The following is a 25,367-nucleotide window of genomic DNA, read 5'->3' as shown; positions in this document are numbered from 1 at the left end:
TAGACGGTTCGCGCGGGGGGAAACACTCCACGTCGTTTTGGATGCGTGCAACCCCATTCATTAATTGTCCAACGACGGCGGCTGTAATAAAGTCGAAACCAGGGGTGTCAAATTCATTTTTGTCATGGGCCAGATTTTAGTTATCGTTTCCCTTGGAGGGCCATTATGACTGAAACTCTATCAAGAGGACAAGAATAATGGTTTATCTATATATATACACGTCTATTGTTTAAGTTACTGTGTTGAGGGGCTTGGCAACAAGAAAATGCTGACAGTATCTCTCTTATTTATGACAAATGAGAATTTTAAATTTGGGTCGAAATTTGAGCAAGCATCCTGAGAGTTGCCATCTTTTATTTCCTGTCGCGGGCCACATAAAATGATGTGGCGGGCAAAATCTGGCCCCCAGGCCTTGAGTTTGACACCTGTGGTGTAAACACTCCTGTTCAGATGTCATGTTTTTTAGTTTTTTTTTTGGGTGATATGAAAAATGAGACCTACATAAAACGTTACCAGTGAGTAAAATGACCCTCGAATCTGTCAAACGCAACGGGAAAATAACCCAAAACATCTCAAGCGAGGAAAAGTAAAAAAAATAAAATAAAATGGAGAAATTGTGGTTGCATAAGTGCGCACACCCTCTTATAAATAGGGCTGTGGCTCCGTTCAGAATAAACCAATCAGATTCAAAAGTAACGCCTTACTGTCATGTATTACTTTCAGGCGGTAACAGCGATATAACGAGTTATGTTTTTGTAATATTACTACAATTACGGAGTCCAGTCCTGCATTACAATTTTGAGGCAGTGACACAAAATTAGATGCCCAAAAAAATAAATAATTTGACATTTTCAATGTTAATAGCGACCTGAACCAATCAAATGCAAATCAGTACACCTCCAAGTAGAAGGCAAGCGCTGGCCGGATGACATCACGCTCACGCCAACTCCACTCGGACAAAGTGCGTCACACCCCCGTTAAATACAGACTTTGATCGACTTGATTCTTATTTCGTTTTATCCATTTGTAACCTTTGACACACCGTGTAAGAAGGAAAATGATGACTCACGAAACTCTGAACTGTGTCATTTTATTGATGCTGTGCCGTCTGGGATTATTTATTTATTTGTTGGACAAAATATCCGTTTGGATATTGAGAAGATATAGAATAGTAAATCAATGTTTAAAAAATACATCTTGTTATTGATACAAATAAAAATCAAAAGCAGTGATGATTCAATTTTTTTCTTGACGAACGATAGGACTTGATTCTTCTAAACGCAGATTTTTTTTTTCCTGGTATTCGCCCCACTTTTAGTTTTCAGCGCGGCCTTCCTATTTCTGTGTCACTGCAGTAGTCAGAAACACAAATGGCGCGTTCAAATGGAAACGCAGGAAGTGAAATGCCGTCGGCCGTTAATACTGACTAAAATGCTTTCAATTGCACATTTTCTCCAAGTAAAAACAACAAAGGCTGGAAAACGACAAGTCCATTAAAAGAGTCTTTTCTCAGCGTAATCATTTTGTCTTCTTGCTTTTTGGCCGCTTTCCCTTCCCCGCTGATTTGGCATCGTCCTGTGAAATAACAACAACAACAAGAAATTATGAGGGATTTATGATTATGCTACCTTAGTGGTTCCGCTTGGCCATTTTTTTTTTTTTTTTTTTGCAGTGGCACTTTTGAGAGCGGCTGAGAGTTTTTGACAGCCACTTGGGCTTTTCCGCTGCTTGCCGTGTCCCCGTATCGCTGAAATATGTTCATGGCATTCTCATGATTTGACCCACGTCGCTTTTTCAACGCATGCCCGTAAATGCATCAACCACCGCACTTATTTGGGCGCTCTTGTATAGAAGCCCCTCTCGGCCAGCGTGACCTTTGAACTTCACTTGGATGGAGTAATTGGGGGGGGGGTCTCTTAAAACCTACAAGAAGCTCATTTCACCTTTGCCCGCAGTCGTATCTTCCATCTTTTATCAGACAGCCGTTGAAATCAATACGCTTGTCAGTGCTAAGCTTTGAGAATTGATTGACAAATTGACTCTTTTAGGGGGTTTCAAAAAAAAAAAAAAGAAAGAAAAACGGGGGTCCTTATCTTTTCGGCTCTCACCACTTGTTCGACATGCGCTACTCGAATGATGGCAACCTGAATGTCACGTTCAGTTTTTGGGGCCCTGGCGTTTTCATCGGTTGTTTCGCTCAGCGGATGGATACAAAGGTTCAAGATGGAAGGTGGCCTTCTGTCATCACCCCGGTGAACTTTACACCGAGACAGTTGCTGATAAACATCCTTTGCGCGGATAATCTCCTGCAAGCGTGCGTTTTATGCTTGCGCCAGGTAGACCGCGCACCACGCCTGAGCTGAATTTAAAGGGAATGAGAAGAGCCACTTCCATTGGGTGAAAAGCAAGTCGGCTGTGTTCACACTCACGACGGCGCAAATGCCCCACTCCAAGTAAGTGCGTCGGCAAAACCGGCAAAAGAAGATAACCCCCCCCCCCCCCCCCCCGCCCCAAAACTCCAGCCATGCAAACAATTAGACAGTGCTTTGCGCGAGACTGGTGCTGAGCACAAAACGAGGACCCTTTATGTTTAAAGAGCCGACATCGTCATCGACACCCTCCACTGGTAGAAATGCATACATGCCACAACTCTTTCTGGCTGATCCTACAATTTTCCCTCATGCCTCCAATCAATGCGCCCACGATAGATTTTTCAACCTTGCACTCAGTCATCCTGAGGAGGGCAAACTAAAAAGTTGTGCTCTGGGACTGATTAGAACCTTGGAAGCGCAATCTGGTTGGTACTTTGGAAGACAATTGCATACTGTGATTTTTATTTTTATTTTGGTTTGGTTTGTTTATTGAACATAAAACATATACAGTAATAATTTGACAGAAAATAAAGTAAATAAAATAGTAAAAAGGAAAGAGAAATCAGTCATCATTCAACACCGTTATTATGTTCAAGGGAGTAGGAATAAGTAATAAAAAAGAAGTATTTTCCCAGTATTGTTCTTTGAAGTTGGTTAGCCGGTTTTCAGCAGTGAAACAGGAGCGACGCTAATTGCCATGTCGACTCTCTCGCGCCAATGAAAAGCTTGACACTTTGTAATGTTATTTTAATTCTTCTTTAATTAAATGGGCAGGTCCAAACTCAGATTAATGCGCCCCGGTTGGACCTTTCCCTCCCACCTCGCCCACCAGGCCAACGTGGCATCATTCCTGAGTAAATATAATTAATCACATTAACCGAGACACTTGAATGGGCCACAAAGCTGTTACTGTTGCCAATGGCCGGCTAAAAACAACAACGCTGTGATTAATTTATCGATTCCCTTTGCCCGGGAGCCTCGGGGCGGCTCGCGGTGTACAAGTAAATAGCAGGATAATCGAGGGAGATGGTCGCCAACCGAGTAGCTAGCTACGCTTGAGGAATTTCTCCCCGTCGCAGACGCTACCTGGAGCGCCAGCCCATGCAGGAAATAAAGTGAATCTCAGATCTATCAGACGACACTTATAAGCGCACGGGTTCCAGCGCCACGGCGGCGTTTTGCAGAGCGGGAGAATCGGGAGGTAATTAAAAGTGCAGATTGGGCCTGTGATTGCGTTCCAAACACAAAATGGAAAGAGGTTTGGGAATTCTCAAATATGGAAACCAAGGTGACCTTGGTTTGAAGTCTGGGTTTTAGTTCCTCTCCCAAAATTAAAAAAATAAATAAATACCCCAGCACCTAAAAAAAAGTAAATAAATGTCTTAATTGGCCCACATTGTCTGAACTAAATTGGCCTGCATTGTCCCAACCAAAATATTGATTTAAACCAATAATAATAAAAATAACATGGGGGGAAAAAAAAGCTTTTTAATGCTTCTTCATCAGTACAATGAAAGCAACTGAAGCCCACGTGAGGTGAACTGCTTCATTTTAGCGGCTAGCTTGTTATTCAAGCCACGGAGAAGACGAGGTTCTATTTATGCTCCAGATTGGTTCCGCGGCTGCGAGCCTTGCACCTGGTTTGGCGCACAGCTTGACAGTCAGCTGGCTCTTAAAGCGGAAGACAAGCATCTTTTTTTTTTTTCACTCAGCTGACATCTTTTTGAAGTTGTTTTTTTTTTTTCCTGACTACCTTTAATCTACGTGTGATGTTCCAGCTCAAAAGCTCCACGCGATAAGTTTGTGTAACATAAAAACGGCTTCAAAGTGGACCGGCGGGGCCCGACTTTGGGGAGAAAGCGTTTGATCTCGGAAAGGTAGGTACAGTACTTCAAAATGTTGTCCAAATGTGAAGGCGCTTCCTGAATCGGAGGAGCGGCAAAGCCAAAGATGGGATCAAGTATGAATCTCGAGGGTCAAGTTTTGACCTTCGGGTCTCAGGCAAGTCCAGATTCATTTTGACCTGGATAAGTCAAGTGACATTCTTATTATTATTATTATTATTATTATTATTATTATTATGGTGAGCGCGTCAGGCTCACAGTGCAGAGGTTCAGGGTTCGATTCCGGCTCCGGCCTTCCTGTGCGGAGTTTGCATGCTGCCTGTGTGGCTTTTCTCCGGGTGCTCCAGTTTCCTCCCACATTCCGAAAACATGCATGGCAGGTTCATGGAATACTTTAAAATTGTCCCGAAGTGTGAGTGCGAATGGTTGTTCGTCTCTATGTGTCCTGCGATTGGCTGGCAACCGGTTCAGGGTGTCCCCCCGCCTACTGCCCGAAGACGGCTACGATAGGCTCCAGTACCCCTTGTAAGGATAAAGCGGATCGGAAAATGGATGGATGGACATTATTATTATTACACATAGATTTTTATGTCATTTATCATTTTTTCAATAAAGCGTGTGAATACTCCCCGCAAAGCCCAATCACCAAGCTCAACACGCATAACTCAGAGTAGCTGTGTCAGCAGTCATGGTGGCCGGTGGACATTTTTTTGGGGTCCTTATTTTTCAGGAGCATCATTCAACGAGAGCGTGACGACGATGCGCGCTGTCAACATCCGACCCGGTCACGAGCACGCCGTGCCTGTCCGCTAATGGCCGCCCTCGCTCAGCGGGGTAACGCCACTTGTCACGCAGCTGCCCGACTGGATCCTTGAACCCGACACTCAGCCCGGCCTCGGAGGCCTTTTTTGGCAGCCGCCGCGTGACGCCATTACTGCGTCGATATGACACAGCGGCATTCGCTAATGTCTGTTGGCATTTTGCCGGCTTTCGAGGTAATATCAGAGCCACAGGGCAGCGCCTGTGTGGAAGTTTCACATCTGACATTCACTTTTAATGCCATTTGTGTGGAAAGGCTCTAAAAATAGGGTCCGACACGCTTATGGGTGGGTGGCCACCATGAGCCGAGTTGTGAAGACCCTGTTTGAAGTGGCAATGGCCCTGATTTAAAACAATACTTAAAAACAAAATTTATCATTTGTCCGCCGACCGGCGGATGAAGTCGAGCGGCGCCGAGACTCAGTAGGCAGAACGGAAGCCGGTCGGTAGCGCAGAAGGGAAAAAGGGGGAACGGTGATTTGATCAACACATTTTATATGAGTTGTTAACTCATTCAGTACCAGCCAATTCTAGACCAAGTCTGAAAAGACGTTTAAAAACGTCTTTGGGAGTGAATGAGTTAAGTGTGTTGATTTAATCACATTTATTTGATGAGATTTGGACCGGTGGCTTGTTTGGGCCAGTATCAGTGAACTTCGGGTGGTCCTACACAGTCGTTTGGTGGTCCCGGGCCATCGGCCCACTGTTAATGTCGAACCCCGCAACACTAATCGGGACATGAAACCTTGCACTGAAATCCTGAACGTGGTTTGAAACCAAAATTTAAAACACTTGCTCAGACGTTTCTTCAACCCTCGCCAACATCCTAAAAAAACTGGGGACAACTCACCGATGAGGCAGTGTATCCCTCTTGCACTAGGATGCTTCGAGCGCAGTTGTTGATGTGCTTGAAGCGGTCGGGACCAAGCAGAATCCCTCCATACCAACGGGACACCACCACCAGCACGTTTCGCACGTCCAGAATCTGTAGCGGCACACGAAGTGGAGATATTACAGAAATGTGACTTTCTTTTTATTTATTTTTTTAAACATGCACATTTGCCAAAAGGTGAGCTAGCCTTTCTGAACTTTGCTGTATTGTGAGGTCACAATCCGGTTCGTTTTCATAACATCACGGCTCACCCGCTTTCTAGGTTCGGGTATATGACGTTCGCAAGGCGCTTTGATGCCAATTTCAGTAGATGGAAGCCTCCTTGGATGGCTGATAAATGGGTGGATTATTTTTCAATCTTATTCCACAAATATAAATTTTTAGTTAGGAGACCCTGGATTCTGTAGCGTTTTGGATTTGATTTTGGCTTTAAATTAAAAAATGTAAAACATGTCTCATTCAAAAAAAAAAAAAAAAAAAAAGATAAATCACACCATGGAGGAGAGAAGTGGGGAGGAAAAAAATGATACTCATCAATATAACTGCCTGTGATGTGATGGGCCTGATATGGAAAAACTGTCCGAGATCGCTCATCAGATTGAATTACAATTGATGTGCTTTTAAAAAAAATAAAGAAATATCTGATGCCATGGCCAACTTGCAGATCGCTTTTAAACCCCGTTCTGTATTGGTGGCCAAAACGGGCTACAATCATAACGACAATCGAGCCCACATTTTCGGACTTTGCGATGTAACTTGAAATGGAACGATAGTCATTCAGGCTTGTTGCTGCACGCGGATCTAGAAGAGCGTTGGATGTTTGCATATTGTCACATCATTAAAATTTACTTTTCAACCACAATGTAGTTACGAGACAAACTAACAGTTAGCCTAGCTTCCGCTATTTCCTCTTCTTTGTATTTTTAATTTCACTTAATGCCCCGCGGCACGATGCTGCTGCCACTCACAGGTGAGTCTTAGTACTGCGTCTGACATCTGTCTGCATGTGGCGTCGACCTGAAAGCCAAATTTTTTGGTTGTTTCAAATCGACAACTTTGCTTCAGGTTTAGCCTGACCATAAACGTCAACCGAACGTGACAACAAACAGTGTGAAGCCTCTTTTGTTTTGGAAGAATTGTTCACTATCTGCCAAAGTGCTGCTTGAGGTGAAGGGAATTGGGTTCACAGCTACCACACAGGCGGTGGAATTTTGCTTGCAAGTCAAGGCAAAAAATAAAAATAACCCCCCTCCCCCAAAAACACGTGTTACAGTAGATTATTTCTTATCCGCCGTCATAAATGGTGGTTCAGCGTACACGCATTGAAAAGCAGTAAGACCAAAAAAAAAGGTGATATTTACCCTCGTCACATGTGGAGTCTCACATATTAAAAACAAAACAATTGCTGTGAGTGAACCTTGCTTTACACACAGCACAGCAAAATGAAAAAACAGACAACTTGATTGAAAGCGATTAAAAAGAGGAGCTGTTGGATCCAAAGATGTCATGTGTATGACATTGTAACTGGCTCGCTTTATGCATATCGTATAGTCGACTGTGTATCGAGATGCGTATCGCATCGGCGCCGGCGATGAAAATGCACAATCCCCGCCATCGTAACAAGCGGCGCTGAAAGCGGATTAAACTCTAATCCTCTCATCAAAGTCCCAGTAAATCGCTAATCATGATATCCCTACCGCTTAAAAAACGCTCAACTCGCACAAAGAGTCCAATCCTTCGGTCGAAGGGTCAGAGGTGGGGGACGGCTGCACATCTGGCGACCCAAATTATTAATCAGCGCCTTCTTTTATCCATCGTGGTGCACTTGGATGCTCACAGGCGAAAAGAAAAAGAAAAAGACCAATCAAGAATGAGCAAACGGGAAGGAAGGGTTGCTTGGAGAGCAATGAGATTAGAGCAGAACAGATTAATGGAAAAGCACTTGATGCAAATTGTTCCGTGCGCCGCGAGTGTCACAAGGAGAAGATGAACGCGTGCGTTCCCTCGCCGGGACGGATGGAAAGATAAAAAGTGTCACTTTCAGACAGGAACGGAGCACGTCCGCAAGTCGTCCGTCATGCGTGCAAGTTTGACATCAATCCGATGGCTCAGAGTTTTCTGTTAGGAACTAAAAAAAAAGAAAAAAAAAGAACAAATTCGAACCCAACTATGTGGAACAACCGAGTGAGAAATTCCCAGAAGTCAATTTAAAGGTTATTGGTAGGAGTAACGTGCTGTGTAAGAACAACACCGGAGCGAACGTCACTTTGCTGGATGTCATTCCTCAGTAGTGAACTCCTGCGTTGAAAATCAGGAAGTTAGTTGCGGAATTGTATTTCCCAGAGGCTCAAAAGTATTTGGGGAGTGTGACAATTCTAAACATAACTCCCTGGAGTTTATGGAACCTGTGAAAGGAGCCCAATATGCATTTTTGCCACAATTTAAGACGCAAACATGTTTGTGTATTTAAGGCAGTAACTGTACGACCTGAACACACTGCTGCATTCTATGTTTGATATGCTTTTCCAGGCCTCTTCTGCAGCCTCTTTAAGTTCTTGTTTGTGCCTGGGGATTTTTGCCTTCAGTCTCCTCTGGGGGGGATAAAAATGCTTGCTCTATTGCACTGGTGTCAAACTCAGGGCCCGGGGGCCAGATCTGGCCCGCCACATCATTTTATGTGGCCCACGAAAGCAAATCAAACATGTCAACTTCCGCGATCTCAACCAAAATGTGAAATTCTCATATGTAATAAATAAGAGACATATTGTAAGCATTTTCTTGGAACCAAACCCCTTGTTGAATAAACCATTATGGTTGACTTTTTTAATTTGGTTTCAGTCTTAACGGCCCTCTGAGGGAAACGGTAACTAAAATGTGGCCCGTGACAAAAATGAGTTTGACAACCGTGCTCTATTGGGTTCAGGTCTGGTGACCGACTTGGCCAGTCGAAGATTTTCCACCATTTTTCCTCTGATGAAGTCCTTTGTTGTGCTGCGTGTTTGATTATCTTGTTACATGAAGCTTCTGCCGATGAGTTTGGATGCGAAAACCGCCAGACAAAACAGTTCTGCAGACTTCACCATTCATCCTCGAGCCCCCCTGACGAGTTACATCATTGCAGTCAGACTTAGTCTTCATTTACCATGAAATAAAAGCTACACATCGAAAACATTTGTCTCATCATTTATCTTTTCATCCGAAACCCAAATGTCTTCGGTATACCGCAAAAACAAAGGAATTGACTTTGCCATGCCAAGACTTTTGGAGGAGGCTGCACTGGATGTCACCAACACATCCAGACAAAAGCCTTGAGTGACAATTTCCTTTTCTCATAAAACTGTCGCTATGAAAACAATGCCAATCTCTCGGGAGGTCTTCACTGTCTACAACTAAGGTGGGGACTCCCGCCGGCGCCGCCGCTTTCAAGTCCTGCGAGGCCCACAGACGTACAAATCAAATGTTAAAGTACATTTGGCATCAAAGCGGCATAAAAAGAATTCACAATGCCAGCTCCCTGTTATTTTATAGACGCGCGCATGCATAATGGATGAAATCCAAGACTTTTCTGGTATCAAAAAGAATAATGAAATGAAAGCGGCGACGGCGCTAAGTGCCGCCACCAATGGCTGACTTTGACCAAAGGAGAACAGCGCCGTCGTCAAACCGCTCCTCTCATCACAATTGCATCACATGGAGGTCACCCCCCCGCCCCCCCCGCCCCCCCCCCCCAGCGCGCACCTGCCACCCGTTTAATTTCCTCTAACCGCAAACGAACGCGACCCCGCGAAATCGCACACACGACGTGACTCGGCAACTTCAGCTAATGAGCCCGGCGAAGAAAACTTTCTCATCATTCTACCGTGCCTTCATAACGAGTGCCACGCTCGCCTTCTGTGTCGCAGATCCACATAATGCGCCGACAATTATTCGTGTGTGGGTAAGATGATGAATCACAATGCCATCTGACAACAGCAGCCCAAACCAAACAACAACAACAACAAGTGTCTCTTTGATATGAGAAATGAGAAGATTAATATCATCTCAGCAGGAGGGGGAGGACAGATTGTCATATTACACAAATACGGAAATGCTGAAAGTTGTGAAATCATTTGTACCTTGATTTATAAAGTATGAACTTTCTTTTTTTCTGTGATCAAGCAAGTAACTCCGAATGACTCCAATGTCAAATATACTGTCCCCATTGAAATGAATCAAAATGCCCTTAATTTGTTCCAGCACCCAATAGACTTCCTCCTTTCACGAGGAAAAAGACGAAAAAATAAAGTTTGATTCTGCCTTTTTCCGTTCTTTTACAATCAGCAGTAGATCTAAGGTAGGTTGAACAAAACGTCGTCGTTTCTCCTAGTCCGCTCACAACCTGGGATGATGCCAAAAATAAAATGGTGCACTGCTGCCATCTACTGGTGGTTGTGCATGAGTAAAGTTTGAAATTTACAGCGGAGGAGCATCAGAGCCTCCCCCAACCATCCCTGTTGAAAAATGTATCTGACAAAAATACTCATCAATGGCAGTGAAAATGAATGGCAGCAGTGTAGTTTTTTTTTTGTTCTTGTTTTTTTATGAACTCAAAGATCGAAGATAGTGGTCGTCATTTTATACATATACCAGCAATAAAAAATGCTTTTTATTATATTTATCACTGTGTCTAATTACAGGGGGGAAAAAAGTTCTTAAAAACTCATTCACTCCCGAAGACGTTTTTAAACGTCTTTTCAGACTTGGTCTACAATTGGCTGGTACTGAATGAGTTATTAAAGACAATTGACTCAATTGAAATACGTTACACGCAATGTGGATTAAAAATTGTCCCGAAATGTTCAAAATAAATCAGATATAACTTAACTGTACTTAACCGATGCATCAGAGGATTAAAAAAAAAAAAAGAAGAAGAAAAAAGATTTAACCACAGTAAGATTATGCACGGTTTGCACCTTTTATTTGGTGATTCTTACAGGTGCCACTAGAGGGCGCCTGCTTACCACTAATGCTACTCGGACCACACTTTGAGAACCACTAGGGTAGTGCACATGCTTCATTTTTGTTTGAGTTGCCGTTTTGCCTTAAAAATGGATTTGGTGGTCCCTTCGAACCGTAATGGCCGAATTTCAAAGTTTTTCTAGGTATGGGTTCTTGGGATTTTGTGATATTTGGTTGACAATTGTCTGTCTTGAGTGACACTCGCTTTTGAGGGCTGAATTTCTCCCAAAAAATTCTGAGCTCGTGCGAGCACCTGATGCATCTCTTGTGCATTACCGATAGAATATGCATATGTGGAGGCGGCACCCTTTTTAAAGGTCAGCAAATTAGAGCAGAGTGCGAGCAGCGGGTTGTGGGAGGCCGCGGAGAGCTTCTTCCTCATTAACAATCACACTTTAAAAGCTTTGGCAGACTGTGGGAACGAACAAGCCGTGAGCTTGGACCACAGACAATTAGGGAATAAAACATTTTCTTTTTGATACAGCTGGGAAATTGCACAGCGTTAAATCAATTTTTTTCCCCCTGCCAAAATCTTGCTTCTGAGTCTCTCAGAGGTAGCGGGCGGCATGTTAAACTACTCATGCGAGAGAATCACCAACGCAAGATTAAAAAAAAAAAAAAAAAAAAACAGGAAGCCAAATTTTTAAAAAAACGAATGTTCTCTGCTCAAATGCTCTTCCCTGTGTTTTCAGCATGCAATAAAGTCCGTGTGTGTGTGTGTGCGCGCTTAATGGTCCGCTCACCTGCAGCAAATGGAGCAACCTGCCACCTGCTGCTGTCTCGCCGTCGTCCTCACAGTCCTGCAGGAAGCTGTTCTTTTCTTCATAGTAAATCCTAAAACAAACACGCACACACACACACACACACACGCACGCACGCACGCGCGCGCGCAGCGTATAAAAATTGTTTGGTCAACTTATCACTGCCAGTGACATCTGCTTTAAATGTCAGCAATTCCTCCCAATTCGGCCAAGCAGCACTTCAGCAGCTCCACCTCATTAGAGCATGCCAGAAAGAAAAAAAATTATAAATCCCGCAAAAAGGCAAGTGTGTGTCGGAAAAACACACACACACACACGCGCACACACACACGCACACACATGCGAGACAAGCCAGGTTTTTCTTGACCTTTAATTGCGACATTTGCAGAAGAGGAAAAGGCTGGCGAGTGTCACCGACCTGTAGGCGTAGATGTTGTGAGTGGCGCTGGCAATCTTCTTGTTGTCGTAGAGTCGCTCCAGCGCGGCTTTGACCTGCCGCGGGCCCAAAACAAGTCTCAGCGCCCAAAATAAAAGCGCTCGCTTCATGACAAAATGTGTCACGTGCAGGCCAAAAGGATCATTTGAGGTGAGGCAAGATGTCAGTGTTTCGAGGCACACGGGGAGGGGAGGGGGGGGGGGGGCTTGCCATGTTCACAAGATGCCATGAAGTAAATAAATAAGGGACACATGATGACATGCTGACCATTGCCCTGATCTATGAAAATAAAAGTGTAATTGATGGCAAATGTGGTTTGAAATCGTAATTTGAAGCAATTTGAAACAATAATTTCAATCCCTAACAATTGTTCAAAACCCTCATTTCAAACTTGAACTAGAATTGTAGACTTAATTGAAACCAAACTTTGAAGCCCTAACCGAGGCTACAAACCCAATTTAAATCACAAAATATTTTTGAAACCCTAATTTAGAACCATTACCAGACTCGAGGCGGCCCGGTAGTCCAGTGGTTAGCACGTCGGCTTCACAGTGCAGAGGTACCGGGTTCGATTCCAGCTCCGGCCTCCCTGTGTGGAGTTTGCATGTTCTCCCCGGGCCAGCGTGGGTTTTCTCCGGGTGCTCCAGTTTCCTCCCACATTCCAAATACATGCATGGCAGGCTGATTGGACGCTCTAGGTGTGAGTGTGGGCGTGGATGTTTGTTCGTCTCTGTGTGCCCTGCGATTGGCTGGCAACTGATTCAGGGTGTCCCCCGCCTACTGCCCGGAGACGGCTGGGATAGGCTCCAGCACCCCCCGCGACCCTAGTGAGGATCAAGCGGTTCGGAAAATGGATGGATGGATGGATACCAGACTTGAAAGGCAAATTTAAAACCACACACACCAAATCCCGAACGAAACCCTATTTGGAATCGCTACTCTTTGTTTGAAGACCAAATTTCAAACGATAACTCTGGTTAGAAACCCTATTTTGAAACCCTAACCCTTGTTTGAGAAGCTTAACCCAGGCTTTATAGCCTAACAAAGGCTTGAAACCTTCATTTGAATCCCTAACCCTGATTTCAAAACCTGAAACAGTTCTTAAACCCTTATTTGAAACCCGAAGCAAGGCTTCAAACCCTAAATGGAACCCTTTGTTTGAAACTTGAACCATACTTGAAACCACAATTTCATTCCCAGCCCCTAATTTGAAACACCTACCCTGTCTTGAAAGCCTCAATTGAATCCCTAATCTTTGTTTGAAACTCAAATTTGAAAGCCCAATCCAATCTAAAAAAAAAAAATACATACATATATATATATATATATATATATATATATATATATATATTTTTTTTTTTTAATTTATTTAGAACCCTAACGTAGGTCTGAAACCCAAATTTGAATACCTACCGCGTGTTTGAAGCCTAAAGTTGGCACCCTCACTCTGGCTAGAAAATTGTTTGAATTCTTATACTAAATCGGAACTGCAGCCGTGACTGGAAAAGTTACTGACGCAAGGGCTTCCATTTTCCCCCCAACGGTCGTCTGCGCCAGCCACGACGCGAATGACTCTGAATAACGGCCCATTCATACTTATTGGCAAATGTGCACTTTGCACGCGGCTTCTTGATATTCAACAAAATGACGATGGCGGAAAAAGATACGGCGCTCCAAAGTCCATTTCCCCTCCCGTGAACGCACGCGCACTCATTGTGCGTGCAGATTAGAGAGCCACTAAGGCTACTAAACCGGCACAGGGAGCAGTCACCAAACGACAGCTGGCGGAACAAATATTGTGATTATTTATTTTTTTTTTTTTTTAACAGGAGCGTCGGAAGCGGAACTGAACACTTCCAGAACGTCGTAACGAGATGAGATGTAAATCTCTCACACTGTTACCCCGCCGCCTGCTCGTGGCAGCGGTTCCAAAAACCGACTTTTGGATCCTTTTGGGTCAGAACTTCTCAGCAAGTGGAAGGATGAAAAAGCTTTAAAACGGATTACGTTCATCATTAATTTTGAATGATGACAAGATATATATTTTTGTTCAATTCTTATTTTCTCACCCTTTTAGAACATTGACACACACCAATAGCATGGGGCAAACACACACCCGTGGTCTTGGGAATTGTGAAATGCGGGGACATGAGTCTTGAAACCTTCGTTTGAAACCCTAACCAAGGGCTAAAACCGTCAACGGATTCCCCACCATGAAAGCCCAAATATTGCTGAATGCCCTACTTTGAAACCCTACCCTTGGCTTTAAACCCTTCTTGGAAACTCGGAGCGAGGCCTCAAAGCAAAGCGCGTGTCTCGTTTCAAGTCACCTGTCTTGGCGTCAGCACAGGAGCCAGGTGAGGCTGGAAAGTGCTGCGGCGGTCTGTCATGCAGCAGCCGTGTTTGATCGGCGGCGCCTCTTCATCTACGGACGCACACATCCTCATGTCAGCAAGCTTTATTCGCGGAGCGTGGAAGGTGATCAGTGTCAAGTGTGCGTGTGCATGTTTTAAGAGTTGTGTTGACGTGTGTATTCGGATGTATGTTTCATGAACGGCGTTCTCCGTACCGGTTGTGTGCTCCAGGAAGCGCTGCGCCTCCTCTGCACTCAACGTGAGACGGGTAAAGTCGGGCGCATCTTGGTCGTCCACGTCTTCCTCTGCGGTGACGTTCGCCGTCTTTGACCGCTCCACTGCAGTCGGGGGGGGAGGAAGAGACGCGTTTGGAGAATGAAAACGTCCAGCGGAACCTCGCCCCCGTTGGCGAGTAAATCGGGTTTCCGAACAAAATGGTCACGCCAATGTGGCATGGAATGAGTTTTCTTCTCGCAGCCCGTTTTAAAGCAGGCGGCGCTCCCAACGGGACGGCCAGTCAAAAATATTCTTGATGGTCTGTTCTCTGCGTCCTCGCTAGTCTGAACACGACATTCTGATTAATATCGTTTGCGGCATGGGAATTATCCACCCGTTTTTATCCAGCTCAGTGGAGGGTGGCGGGGGGGGGGGGGGGGGGGTATTTCTGCCACTTGCTGTGGACTGAAAACGACATCACGGTTGCTCAGATAGCGACCAATCACGGCTCACCTGTTTCTGAGTTTGGTCATGTGACATCCGCAAGCTTAGCCGCGAGTCACCGATCGTCCGCGAGTGAGATCGGCCGACACGGATTCGGATCACAGGCCCAAGCTGCTCATTAACGATTATTTTTAGCTTTTGATGTGAACCATGTCACTAATGGGCATTCGGACTTCACGCGATGAAATAAGCAAGGACCAAGTGGAACCTGATTTGAATACCCGAGGAGATCAAATGTTCTCCTTCATTAGTGCTCGCTCGCTATGCTAACATTTTTTTCACATGCACTCCCTTGCATACACGTTTACTCTCTCACACTCTCAACCGATTTCTCTCTGTCGCCCTCAAATTTCACTTGCTCAGACACACACACACACACACACACACACACACACACGCACACGCACACGCACACACACACACACACACTTACTTTTCTCTCCTGCTCTTATCCTCACATTTCCTCTCGCTCTGACACACACGCTCAGTGTCTCTCACTCAGTCGCGCACTCTCTCAACCTCCACGCACGTATTTACGCTCCCTTTCACGTGTAGGCACAAGGTCACACATTCCCTCACGCTTTCTCTCTCACACATATATCACACTTTGCTCTCACTTTTCCACCTCACATTTACTCTCATAGTTTTGACACTTTCCCAGTCACCTTCACTCTCTTTCACACTGACATTTACTCACTCTCACACACTCAGTCTCTCAAATGATTGCACTCGCTCACTGTCTCTCACCTACACATTCAAGCTTCCTCTCACACATTATACTCTCATTCTCATCCATGACCTGTCACTCATGCTCTTAATCGACCAAGTGCACTCACTCTGTCACACTCACCATCACACTCTTCTCGTCCTCACACACCTTCTCTCACTAAATCTCCCACGGACATATACAAACTCATTCTCAGCCATGACCTCTCTCTCATATACTCCGTCTTCCAATTACTCTCAGTCTGACGCTTTTCTCTCACCCACACATAGTCATTGACATGCTCTCAATCAATCGCAATCACGCTCTCACACTCCCCTGCATATTTAGGCTTGCTCTCACACAGAGACACAGACTAACTCGTTCTCTCACACACACTTTCTCTCCCTATGGCACTCATTCTCTCTCACACACACCCATGCTCTTACTCATTTACTCTCTTACGATCTCACGGTCGCGTTTTCTCGGCCACCTTCGCTCACCCACGTATGGTCAGTGTGTGCGTGTGTGTGTGTGCGTGTATCACTCTTCTATCATGTCTTTTCATGCGATCATTGTCAAGTTTGCACCATTCCATTTCCTAACTCAAGAGCACTCCCCCCACCTCGCTCCGCCATTTCCGCCGATTCCTCAAGCGTGCCACCGCCAAGAGCCGTCAATCAGGCATCCAGGGTTAGACTTATTACCACATGAATCCCAAGAAGAGGACGTTCTCTGCCACATAACAATGGCGGCTGACCATTAATACGCCTAACATCCCCCCGAGGTTGTTGATCAAAAGGAGTGTCATCCGGGGGTAATGGACTCCGCCGGGATCGGCCCACAGATAACAGCATCCCCACCCCCAGTAGACCGGATTCAGACTGACACGTGTACAAAAATCTTTCATTTGGGTAGTCGACCTCAAAAGATGCTGTCAAAGAAACGGCGGGGCATTAGGCAGATATTCATCTCAATGCGGTGCCGTCACTCTCAAAGACGGACACTGTGCAAACAGGCTTTTGTCCGCTCGTGCTTCATTTCGTTACGCCCATGCCACCCCCCCCCCTCCCCAAAAAAGCCAGCAACTTCAGTTAAAAAGAAAAGGAAAACGTTTCACAACACTTTTTTTTGCAGACGTAAGCTGAGAGAGGCCGCTCGCCGTCTCCCAGTCGGCCGTTATTCAAGCGCCACAAAACGTCGCGAAGTTGCCAGAGTCTTTCATGCAAATGAGTCATCAGTGTGACGCAGGGATTGTTCGAAAGAAGATTGCCTTGTGTCGCGGCTTGCGGGCTCAGCGTGGGAAGCGTGCGAACGGCGTATCCTGTTTACACGGTGCCATGAATCCACCTTGTGTCATTAACCGATGGAAATGGATGAAAAATATCTACACGCGGCTGGGGAGAACAACTCACAATAGCGGTTGAGAGAAGAGCATAAATCACTCGTGCGCTATACTGCACACTAAAGGAGCAACAACACCGTATCTTTAATTCAACACTTATGCCTTAATCTTTGAGAATATTCGTAGAGCCCGACCGATTAATCGGCGGGTAGATTAAATCGGCCTATTATGCCCCATCAAACATCAGCCAAATGGCCGATTGTTTTTACCTTTACCTTGACTAACCATTTACGAGGAGGTGGGTGCAATATTCGCACTGAATTTTATCCCATAACCTTGTGTCCTTACGTATATGTTATCATATTTGTTGACATATTTGTTGATAAGGTTGTAGACCTGTCATTCAAAATGTTTTAATCATTTTTACAAGCACTGCTTAGGTGAGCAATCCAAGTTGTGCAAGGAAGTCATTTGGATCTATTTGACACACAACCTAAAGTCTATACCTTTGAACTAATGTTTTAATGGTAGTTGATTTTATTGGGGGTTTATACAAGATATGCCTTTTGTGAATAAATGGGGGGGGGAGATAAATTTGCCATTAAGGAGAAGTATCTGTGCTTGGTGGTTGCGCCTTCTCGGCAGCACGCCTGTACCAGCACAGATGTTGATTTGGAGGAATGTCGCCGCCATTGACTGTCGGTGCTGGACAGACCTGGGGTGCTTGTGTTTTTTGCGCCTGTAATGGGCAGCATTTTTCACATTTTTCCCGTTTTGTTCAGTGGCTATGTCAGCGCTGTTGGACAGTCGGCGTTGGTGCGGCTGGATGGATGGCTGCTGAAGTTGAGGATGAGGAGAGAGGAGCGTTGGCGCAGAGCGCCGATGCGTATTTGGAACCGTGAGTCGCCGCTTGGAATTGAAATGGATTTCCATGGGACAGGAGAAGTGAACCAATCTCTTTTTTCGTCAATGGATGCTACAGCTTCTTGTTGACTTTTGAAACTTAGCTTGTAGCCGACGTGTGCACATTTTGAGCATGACGTCTCTGATCCACTGGTTAAAGCACACTTTGATTCTCTCCTCTTTCATCTGAAACTGCTTCAAACAACAAAGCGTGTGACGGAAAAGTGGTTAGGACTGCACGACGGTCCGTGTTTTATGTTATGTGTTGTGTTTATTATTTTACTTTATGTTAACTGTTTTGTGAAGCGCTTTGTTACAGCTGTCGCTGTTGTGAAAGCGCTATATAAATCTGCATGTATTGTATTGTATTGTATTAACTTCATGCAGTTTAAGGGAAAATGCTCCATAAGGGTATATACATATTGGGGACCAAAAAGGAAGGGTTTTTTTGGACAATATATTTATAGTTGACCTATATTTACGGGCAGTAGGGACGAAGCTGGCCCGCGAAGAGCGAAAATCTGAGTATCATTGACGACCATTAAAATGCATTGGGTGTTATTTTAAAGCATGATGAATATTTTTTTCATTAATCAGCCCATCAATCTGAAATGTGCAATTTTTTTGTCCTGCCAAAAATCAACAGTAAAAAAAATATATATATAATAATATCGGCTGGGTCATAATTTAAAGTAGGACTGAAAAATTAATCAAATTTAAATAGCGTAACACTGTGGTACAATTTTTTTTTTAATCTAATCATTTATGTAGTGTCTAGGTAAGATAGGTGCCTAAGATGTGCAATCCACATGTCTACATAGTTTATCATTATTTCATGAAACAGGTTGAAGTCATGAAGGCACTGAATTGTTTGCATGATTATTCCAATTGCATTTTAAATCAGAATCGCAATACAACCTTTTCTTATTTTTTTCTACCATCTTATGTCAGACAGGCTTTCCGTGGCCTGTCCCCTCTCTCACCTGTTTCAGAGTCTTGAGCTTTCTCGAGCAGGAACTCCCGGATTTTTTCTACCCACATGTAGAGGATGCTCTCCCCTGCATGCTCCCTGCGAAAACATTCAGCGGGGTGACTTTATAGTAAGACCAGAGGGAAATTGCAGGGGGGGGGGGGGGGGGGGGATTTGTGTAACGCCCCCTTGTAAAGATCAGAGATGAGAGAGGCACTCACACATAGAGGTCTTCGAGACTGTTGGCCAATCGAACCCTCTCAGAGCCCCGCAGCCAGGCTGCGCTACAAAAAGCCGAGAACAAACACAGGGTTATCAAGTGGGGGCGACGAGTGTCTTGTTGACGGATAAATTCGTCAGATCGCCTGAGAATTAAATTTGAAAGGCAAATGCACCGACTTGATCTGGTAGATTGGTGGGGCCGCGCTGGGATAATCAGGAGGGAGAATTATCTAGAAAGGGGGGGGGGGGGGATAAAAAAAAAAGTCATTATGCAGATTGTAGACAAAAAAAAAAAAACACACAGATGCCTGTTTGTTTGTTTTGTGTCTATGCACCTGCAAACACGCCGTCAGTTTGGTCTCCTCCATGTTGTTTGATATTTTGATGCAAAATATTCTGGACGCTTCATCGATGACACACCATTCGTCACCGTAGATGGACGACAGAGCCTCCACCTCCTCCATCTGATGCAAGTGACAATGACACATCAATCACATCACAATATTTACATCCTCGTCCACCGAAAATAAGACATCAAAAGTGTCACAAATGGCAGATTAGTGTTGCACCAAATACCGGCATCAACAAGGAACGAAAGTGTTGAGCCTGAAAAAATGACTCCATACTCGCGATAATGGGAAAAATTGATATGTATACCACGATTAAGAAACAAGATCATTCATTCAATTCAAAGCTTAGTATTTATTAAACTGCCAAACTACTACTCTAACTATTTGTCCAAAATATAAGACATGATTCTCTGGAGGACACTTTTTTGTTAAAAATACTCTATATGCATTTAGTCTTGGAAAAAAATCAACTTCACTCTCTTAAGATTTCGATGTATTTTTTGAAAACTTTTCATGACTTTGTGCAATGACTTGTTGGATTTACACGCACTCTACAGGTTGCATCAAACCCTTACACGCTCAAATAAAAAGAAAGAACAGTACAAATGACACCTTGCCAGGTGGATTAAACGCAAACATGTCACTTACTTGTGACTGCAGATCATCTCCTTCATTCTCTGTACTTATCGTGTCAGCCATTAAAACATTACTACGAGTATATATTGAGGGGGGGGGGGCACTCGTTAAATACGGTTTACTAGTTGAAAAATTACGACGAATACCGAGTGATCGTAGACACACGTGAAGACGACGAGAATTCGATTTCCGGGAAGAAACAGCTGTTTAGCGTCTTTAGGTTTCCGCTTTGAGCCTACAAATTAAAGGTTTTGAACACGATTATGGGGTTCAGAAAGAAGTAAAAATGATAAAATACAATAAAATGGTTAGAAAACAATTTTTAAGCGTAGTTTAACTTTTGAATTTTCCTAAACTGCCCTACCGTGACGACTAAGTCAACATGTATTTTATTTTGATAAATACTTGAAACGAGTTCCGCCATGGCCAAATCAGCTGATCCGGGTGTAAACAGAAAACTGAGACGCGTGCGCGTTGTGTAGTGTCTACTACGATGGTCTCGGTTTCGTGCCTGAGTCGAACCCTTGTCGTAGTTGTAGCATGGTAGCTTTTTGGGTTCGGGCTGGGGCTCCAAATACGTCACAAGCCGCGGCAGCAAGAAGGGAATTGACACACCGCTGCTACTTTTCAGCGCCTAGTTTCTTCCAGTAAGTACGACGGTACTGTTTACAGTCGTCACGATCGTGTGTTGAGCTCCTGACGTGTGTTTCTTGCTCAGATGGCAAAAGGGCATACTTTATATATTTAAAAAGTACAAATACTTGCGTCAAAACAAATACTAATCTCGTAAGAGTAGTGATTCAAGTACTTTCCTAAATAAAAGTACCGAAAGCACAACCTGTGAAATGTATTTACGTAAAACAGCATAAGTGAATTATGACTGTCAATGAAATATAATACTCAGGTATCTGTACTTTACTTGAGTATTAGTTTTTACGACGTTTTGCTTCTACTCCCGACATATGACAACAGCTTTTTTCTGTGATTTGTCTAAATCGGCTTGTTACATTTTTTTCCACAATTGATGACATAAAAAAGGCGGAGTAGCCTAATCTCCACTGCAGGTGAAATCTTCATCGATTCGGTGAATTTGAGACAGGGAACATTAAAAACGATGATGCAACATATTTGGAAAAGCAAGACATTCCCCACCCATTGCCTGATTTAAAATTGTTATATTTTTCTTCGGACGCTATCTTAAACTTTTTTGTTTCTGCGGTGAGCTGACAACGTGCATTTTTGTCTTGAGTAATGCCAAGAATGAGAAATATTTTGCTCCTTCGAGTCTGTTGTGTCATAGTCATGAATGCTTCCTGCTTCGCGTTAGCCCATGTCGCTGCTGTCTGTATATTTTTATTTTTTATTGTTTTGTGCCTTTAAGTCCCAATGAGTCAATCACGATCACAAACGCAATGGACTTTCCCTTTCTCTACTTATTTATTATATATTTTTAGCATCATGTCATCATCCAGGGAGGTTGTAAGAAATACAAAATACAAAAAAGGGAAGTAAATACTAATTTAAAATACAGATACCTGAAAAACAACTGTACTAAAGTCTTGGTTACTTCCCACTCGTGCTGCTTGTGTAACATGTGCTTGGCTCATCACTCCAGGCTACTTCATCTTTTGAAGTGTTGCAAATGGAAATATAGCAGCTCGACATCATGCAATTTACTTATGCAAATGGTGGGGGGGGGGGGCGAATTCATGCAGTGTTGACAGATTTATTCACACAAACATCGAATCAAACAAGTTAAAAAATATATATGGGTATATGATGCCACGAACACATTTCTCCATGTGCCATCGCAAATGAAAGTCTGCCTTATAAAAGTAAAATAAAGAAGCTGTTAAGCATTTTAGGAAATAAAGACGACATTAAGATATCGATAAAATCCGCATCTTCAGAAATGTGACCGACCATGATTCAGGAATTACGGCCTGCGCATAATTAAGAATCTCATCTAATCCTATCAAGAATAATAAATGGGCGCAATTAAGACATTTAGATAAAAACATGAATTTTTCTCCAACATCTTTAATCACGTAGGACATAAATATTCAATTCTGTTACAAATCCTCCATAATCAGATTAATAGCATCAAAATGCCATTTTCACAAGACGTAATCACATGCAAATGGTATGCCAAGAATTGTGGTTAGTTGTGGTATGCAAATTGATTTTTTGTTTGTTGTTGTTCATATTTGACTTTTTGCATTTGCTGAATGCCCCTGATGGGAAGTTAAGTTAACAACTGCTGGTCAAAAGGCACATTTATGAATTTCATTAGAGAATTACTGCCGATCATTTTGACACAGTTTTAACCTTATGTACAGTTCTGGTCAAATATGACCCATATTGACTGATGATCTGCACCTTTGGCAATACATTCCCATTTCCATTTTCTTAAAAAACATAAAAATCAATATATTAATGTCAGACATACGATAAACACAAGATTTGTTGTATAACTTGATGTAGACCATTATTACAAAGATATTTTTGACTTGGGTCAAAGTTGAAAAGTGAGCAGTATGTAAAGCGCTAATGCTAATAAACTAGCTAAGCCTTTTTTTTCTACCACAAAAGTCGATTCTTTGGTTATTTTGGACTGTTATCGATGATGGAACACTGCCAACTAGGCAGCCCTTTAAGTTGGAACATTTCCGAAGCAGTTCCTCACTTTTGACGCCATCCCGTCATCGCCGGGGCAGCACCCGATTGATATTTACTGGTGCCCATGTGAGTTTCTCAGAATGCAAGACTTCACGTGGGCTTCGTGTTATGCTCAAGCCTTCTGATTCCCTTGTGCTCGTCCTATCAGGCGCTCGCGTGTTGCTGACTGACAAATGACTCTCATGTGATTTTGCTCATCTCGCATACCCTCCAGCGCCGCAAATGACACAACAATCCCACAACACATGATTTCCTCAAAAACAGTAGCACTCATTAAGTCAAAAGGGTAGGAACTGTGATCATCTTGGTTCCTCAATGCGATCGTTACGTCATGAAAACAGTAATGGCTGAGCTCCTTTGAACTCTGTTGCTCACCGAAACAGCAGCACAGGTTGAATCAAGTGAATCAGAGTGTGTCGAGCTCCATTCGCACTACCAAATGTTGCGCCTTCCTTAGCATCTTTATGCTAGGGGAAATTAGCTTCAGGGTTTCTTCGTAGCGTCGCATCAGCAATTAGGGTTTCAAGCCATGGTAAAAGTATCAATTTGGGTTTCAAATTAGGTTTCCAAACTAGGAGAAGAGTTTTAATTTAGCGTCTCAAGCAAGGCTTTAATAAACTCCCAAAATTCGAAATCAAGGATGCTACGCAACGAGCAAGCTAGCTGTAGTTTGACGTCAAATTACGGTAAATGTGACACAGAGTTATTGCGGAATGATCATGTGTTCATTTCCTCGCCAACCGTGTCGCCGTTCAGGCGTTCATGGAGGATCCGGAGCCAGACGAGGAGTTTCTGTGCTGCGCCAGGAACGGAGACCTGGACGCCGTTCGGAAGCTCCTCGCATCCAAGGTGAGCGGGGAGAGCACGTTGGACATCAACTGCAAAGGTTGGTCACGATAACCTGGATGTTGTACACTCTATTCTCTTTGAGTTTCCTAACCAAAAGAGCAGCACCCTGTGTCCAAATTATGGCCCGGGGGCCATTTGCGGCCCACCGTCCGTTTTTCAGCGGCCCACGACATGACAAAAAATAAATAGTAAAAATGACATTTAACATCGGCCGCAAGGTTAGTTCAAGTGCTCTATGGCTAATTTATTACATACCTGAGGTAAAGGTTTTAAATTAATGTTTCAAAGTATGCTTAGGTAGTCAAGCCGTATTTGGGGAATAAAAAAAAGTTTATGGTTTCAAATTAGGGCTCCAAGCAATGGTGAGGGTTTCAAAGTATGGCTTCAAATAAGAGTTAAAAGAACAGGTTTCATGCAAGGACCAAGGTTTCAAATGTTGGCTTTGTGCCTGGGATAGGGTTTCAAACTAGAGTTAAGGCTTTAAATTAAGGTTTCAAACTATTGTTAGGTTTTCATCCCTGGTTTAGGTTTTCAAACACGGGCTTAGGTTTCAAGTTAAGATTTCAAATTAGGGTTTCACATTGTGTTTATGGTTTCAAGCCTGGGTTAGAGTTAGGGTTTCAAGCAAGGTTCAGGTTCAAATAAGTATTTGATTCTCAAAGTATGATTTCAAACACGGGTTTGGGCTTCAAACGTGGGCGAAGGTTTCTGTCAGTGGTTGGGGTAATTAGGTTTTCAAACATTGGTTAGGGTTTAAAATTTGAGTTTCATGCCTGGGTTAGCATTTCAAACAAGCGGTGGGGTTTTAAATCAGGGTCTCAAGGCAAGGATGTAGGGTTGCAATCAGGATTAGGGTCTCAAGCTATGCTTAGGATTTCATCCCTGGGTTAGTGGTTTTAAGTCGAGGTGAAGATACAAAGCCACATTTAAGATTTGAAAGTCAAGTTTCGATTTAGGCTTTCAAACAAACGTCCTGGTTTCAAATTACAGTTCCAAACAGCGTTTAGGATTCGAAAGTAAGATTGCCAACCAGCCATATGGGATGACTGATGTTGTCCGACCGTCATCTCTGATTGTGTTGACATTGCAGGTAAAAGTAAGTCAAACCGGGGTTGGACACCTCTTCACTTGGCCTCTTATTTTGGACACGCGCACGTGGTGGACGAATTACTGAAGGTTTGTTCTTCAGAAAAAAAAAAAAAAAAGACAATGACCAATGAGGCGAAAAGGTTAAAAATTCGCACGAAACTCTGAAAACAGGCGGGGGCGGACGTCAACCTGCCCAACAACGTTGGCGACACGCCTCTTCATAAGGCTGCCTTCACAGGGAGAAAGGTACCCCCGACGCATGCGTTTCGCCAAAGCAATCCATTATTCAACCGGTCGAATCATTCAGGAAGTTGTCATGCTGTTGCTGCGCTACAACGCCAGCGCGACCGTTATCAATGGAACGGCTCAGATTCCCAAAGACGTCACTCAAAACGCCGAGATCAGAAGCATGCTGGCGGGTGAGA

The 25,367-nt window shown here is 43.7% G+C and overlaps 2 protein-coding genes across 4 annotated transcripts in view; one reads left to right on the top strand and one right to left on the bottom strand.

Annotated features, from left to right (window-relative positions):
• Nucleotides 1-1,073: 1,073 nt before the first annotated feature.
• On the bottom strand, nt 1,074-20,514 carry impact (impact RWD domain protein). Its single transcript, XM_086116323.1, has 11 exons — nt 20,338-20,514; nt 19,675-19,803; nt 19,517-19,569; nt 19,339-19,401; nt 19,131-19,216; nt 14,692-14,814; nt 14,453-14,547; nt 12,105-12,178; nt 11,669-11,759; nt 5,886-6,020; nt 1,074-1,575 (listed from the first exon to the last, which is right to left on the bottom strand). Exons 1-11 carry the CDS (start codon nt 20,386-20,388, stop codon nt 1,519-1,521), a joined length of 957 nt encoding a protein of 318 aa, XP_085972449.1. The 5' UTR covers nt 20,389-20,514; the 3' UTR covers nt 1,074-1,518.
• A 256-nt stretch (nt 20,515-20,770) lies between these two features.
• The window catches only part of osbpl1a (oxysterol binding protein-like 1A), a 29,279-nt gene continuing 24,682 nt past the window's right edge, over nt 20,771-25,367 (top strand). The window contains exons 1-5 of one of the 3 annotated variants that reach the window (XM_086115616.1): nt 20,771-20,972; nt 23,761-23,890; nt 24,944-25,029; nt 25,114-25,188; nt 25,250-25,361. In XM_086115616.1, the coding sequence (XP_085971742.1) occupies nt 23,767-23,890; nt 24,944-25,029; nt 25,114-25,188; nt 25,250-25,361 (397 nt within the window). In that variant the 5' untranslated portion in view covers nt 20,771-20,972; nt 23,761-23,766. Of the gene's footprint in view, nt 20,973-23,760; nt 23,891-24,943; nt 25,030-25,113; nt 25,362-25,367 lie in introns of those variants that run through there. The other 2 variants (XM_086115617.1, XM_086115618.1) reach the window with 2 other exon arrangements.

This window comes from Hippocampus guttulatus, chromosome 7 (assembly GCF_054856545.1).
Source record: "Hippocampus guttulatus isolate MCC_2025c chromosome 7, RoL_Hgut_1.0, whole genome shotgun sequence".
NCBI lineage: Eukaryota > Metazoa > Chordata > Actinopteri > Syngnathiformes > Syngnathidae > Hippocampus > Hippocampus guttulatus.
This window is presented reverse-complemented; position numbering and strand designations above follow the sequence as displayed.

Bases quoted from the DNA above. Each gene is read 5' to 3' on its own strand.
- impact (XM_086116323.1), bottom strand. From the start codon at position 20,388: ATGGCTGACACGATAAGTACAGAGAATGAAGGAGATGATCTGCAGTCA. The intron at 12,179-14,452 runs GTGACTTGAAAC...GGCCCGCGGCAG, and splicing joins CTGTGCTGACGCCAAGACAG to GTCAAAGCCGCGCTGGAGCG. The intron at 6,021-11,668 runs GTGAGCGGACCA...GTGCCGCTACAG, and splicing joins GGTTGCTCCATTTGCTGCAG to ATTCTGGACGTGCGAAACGT.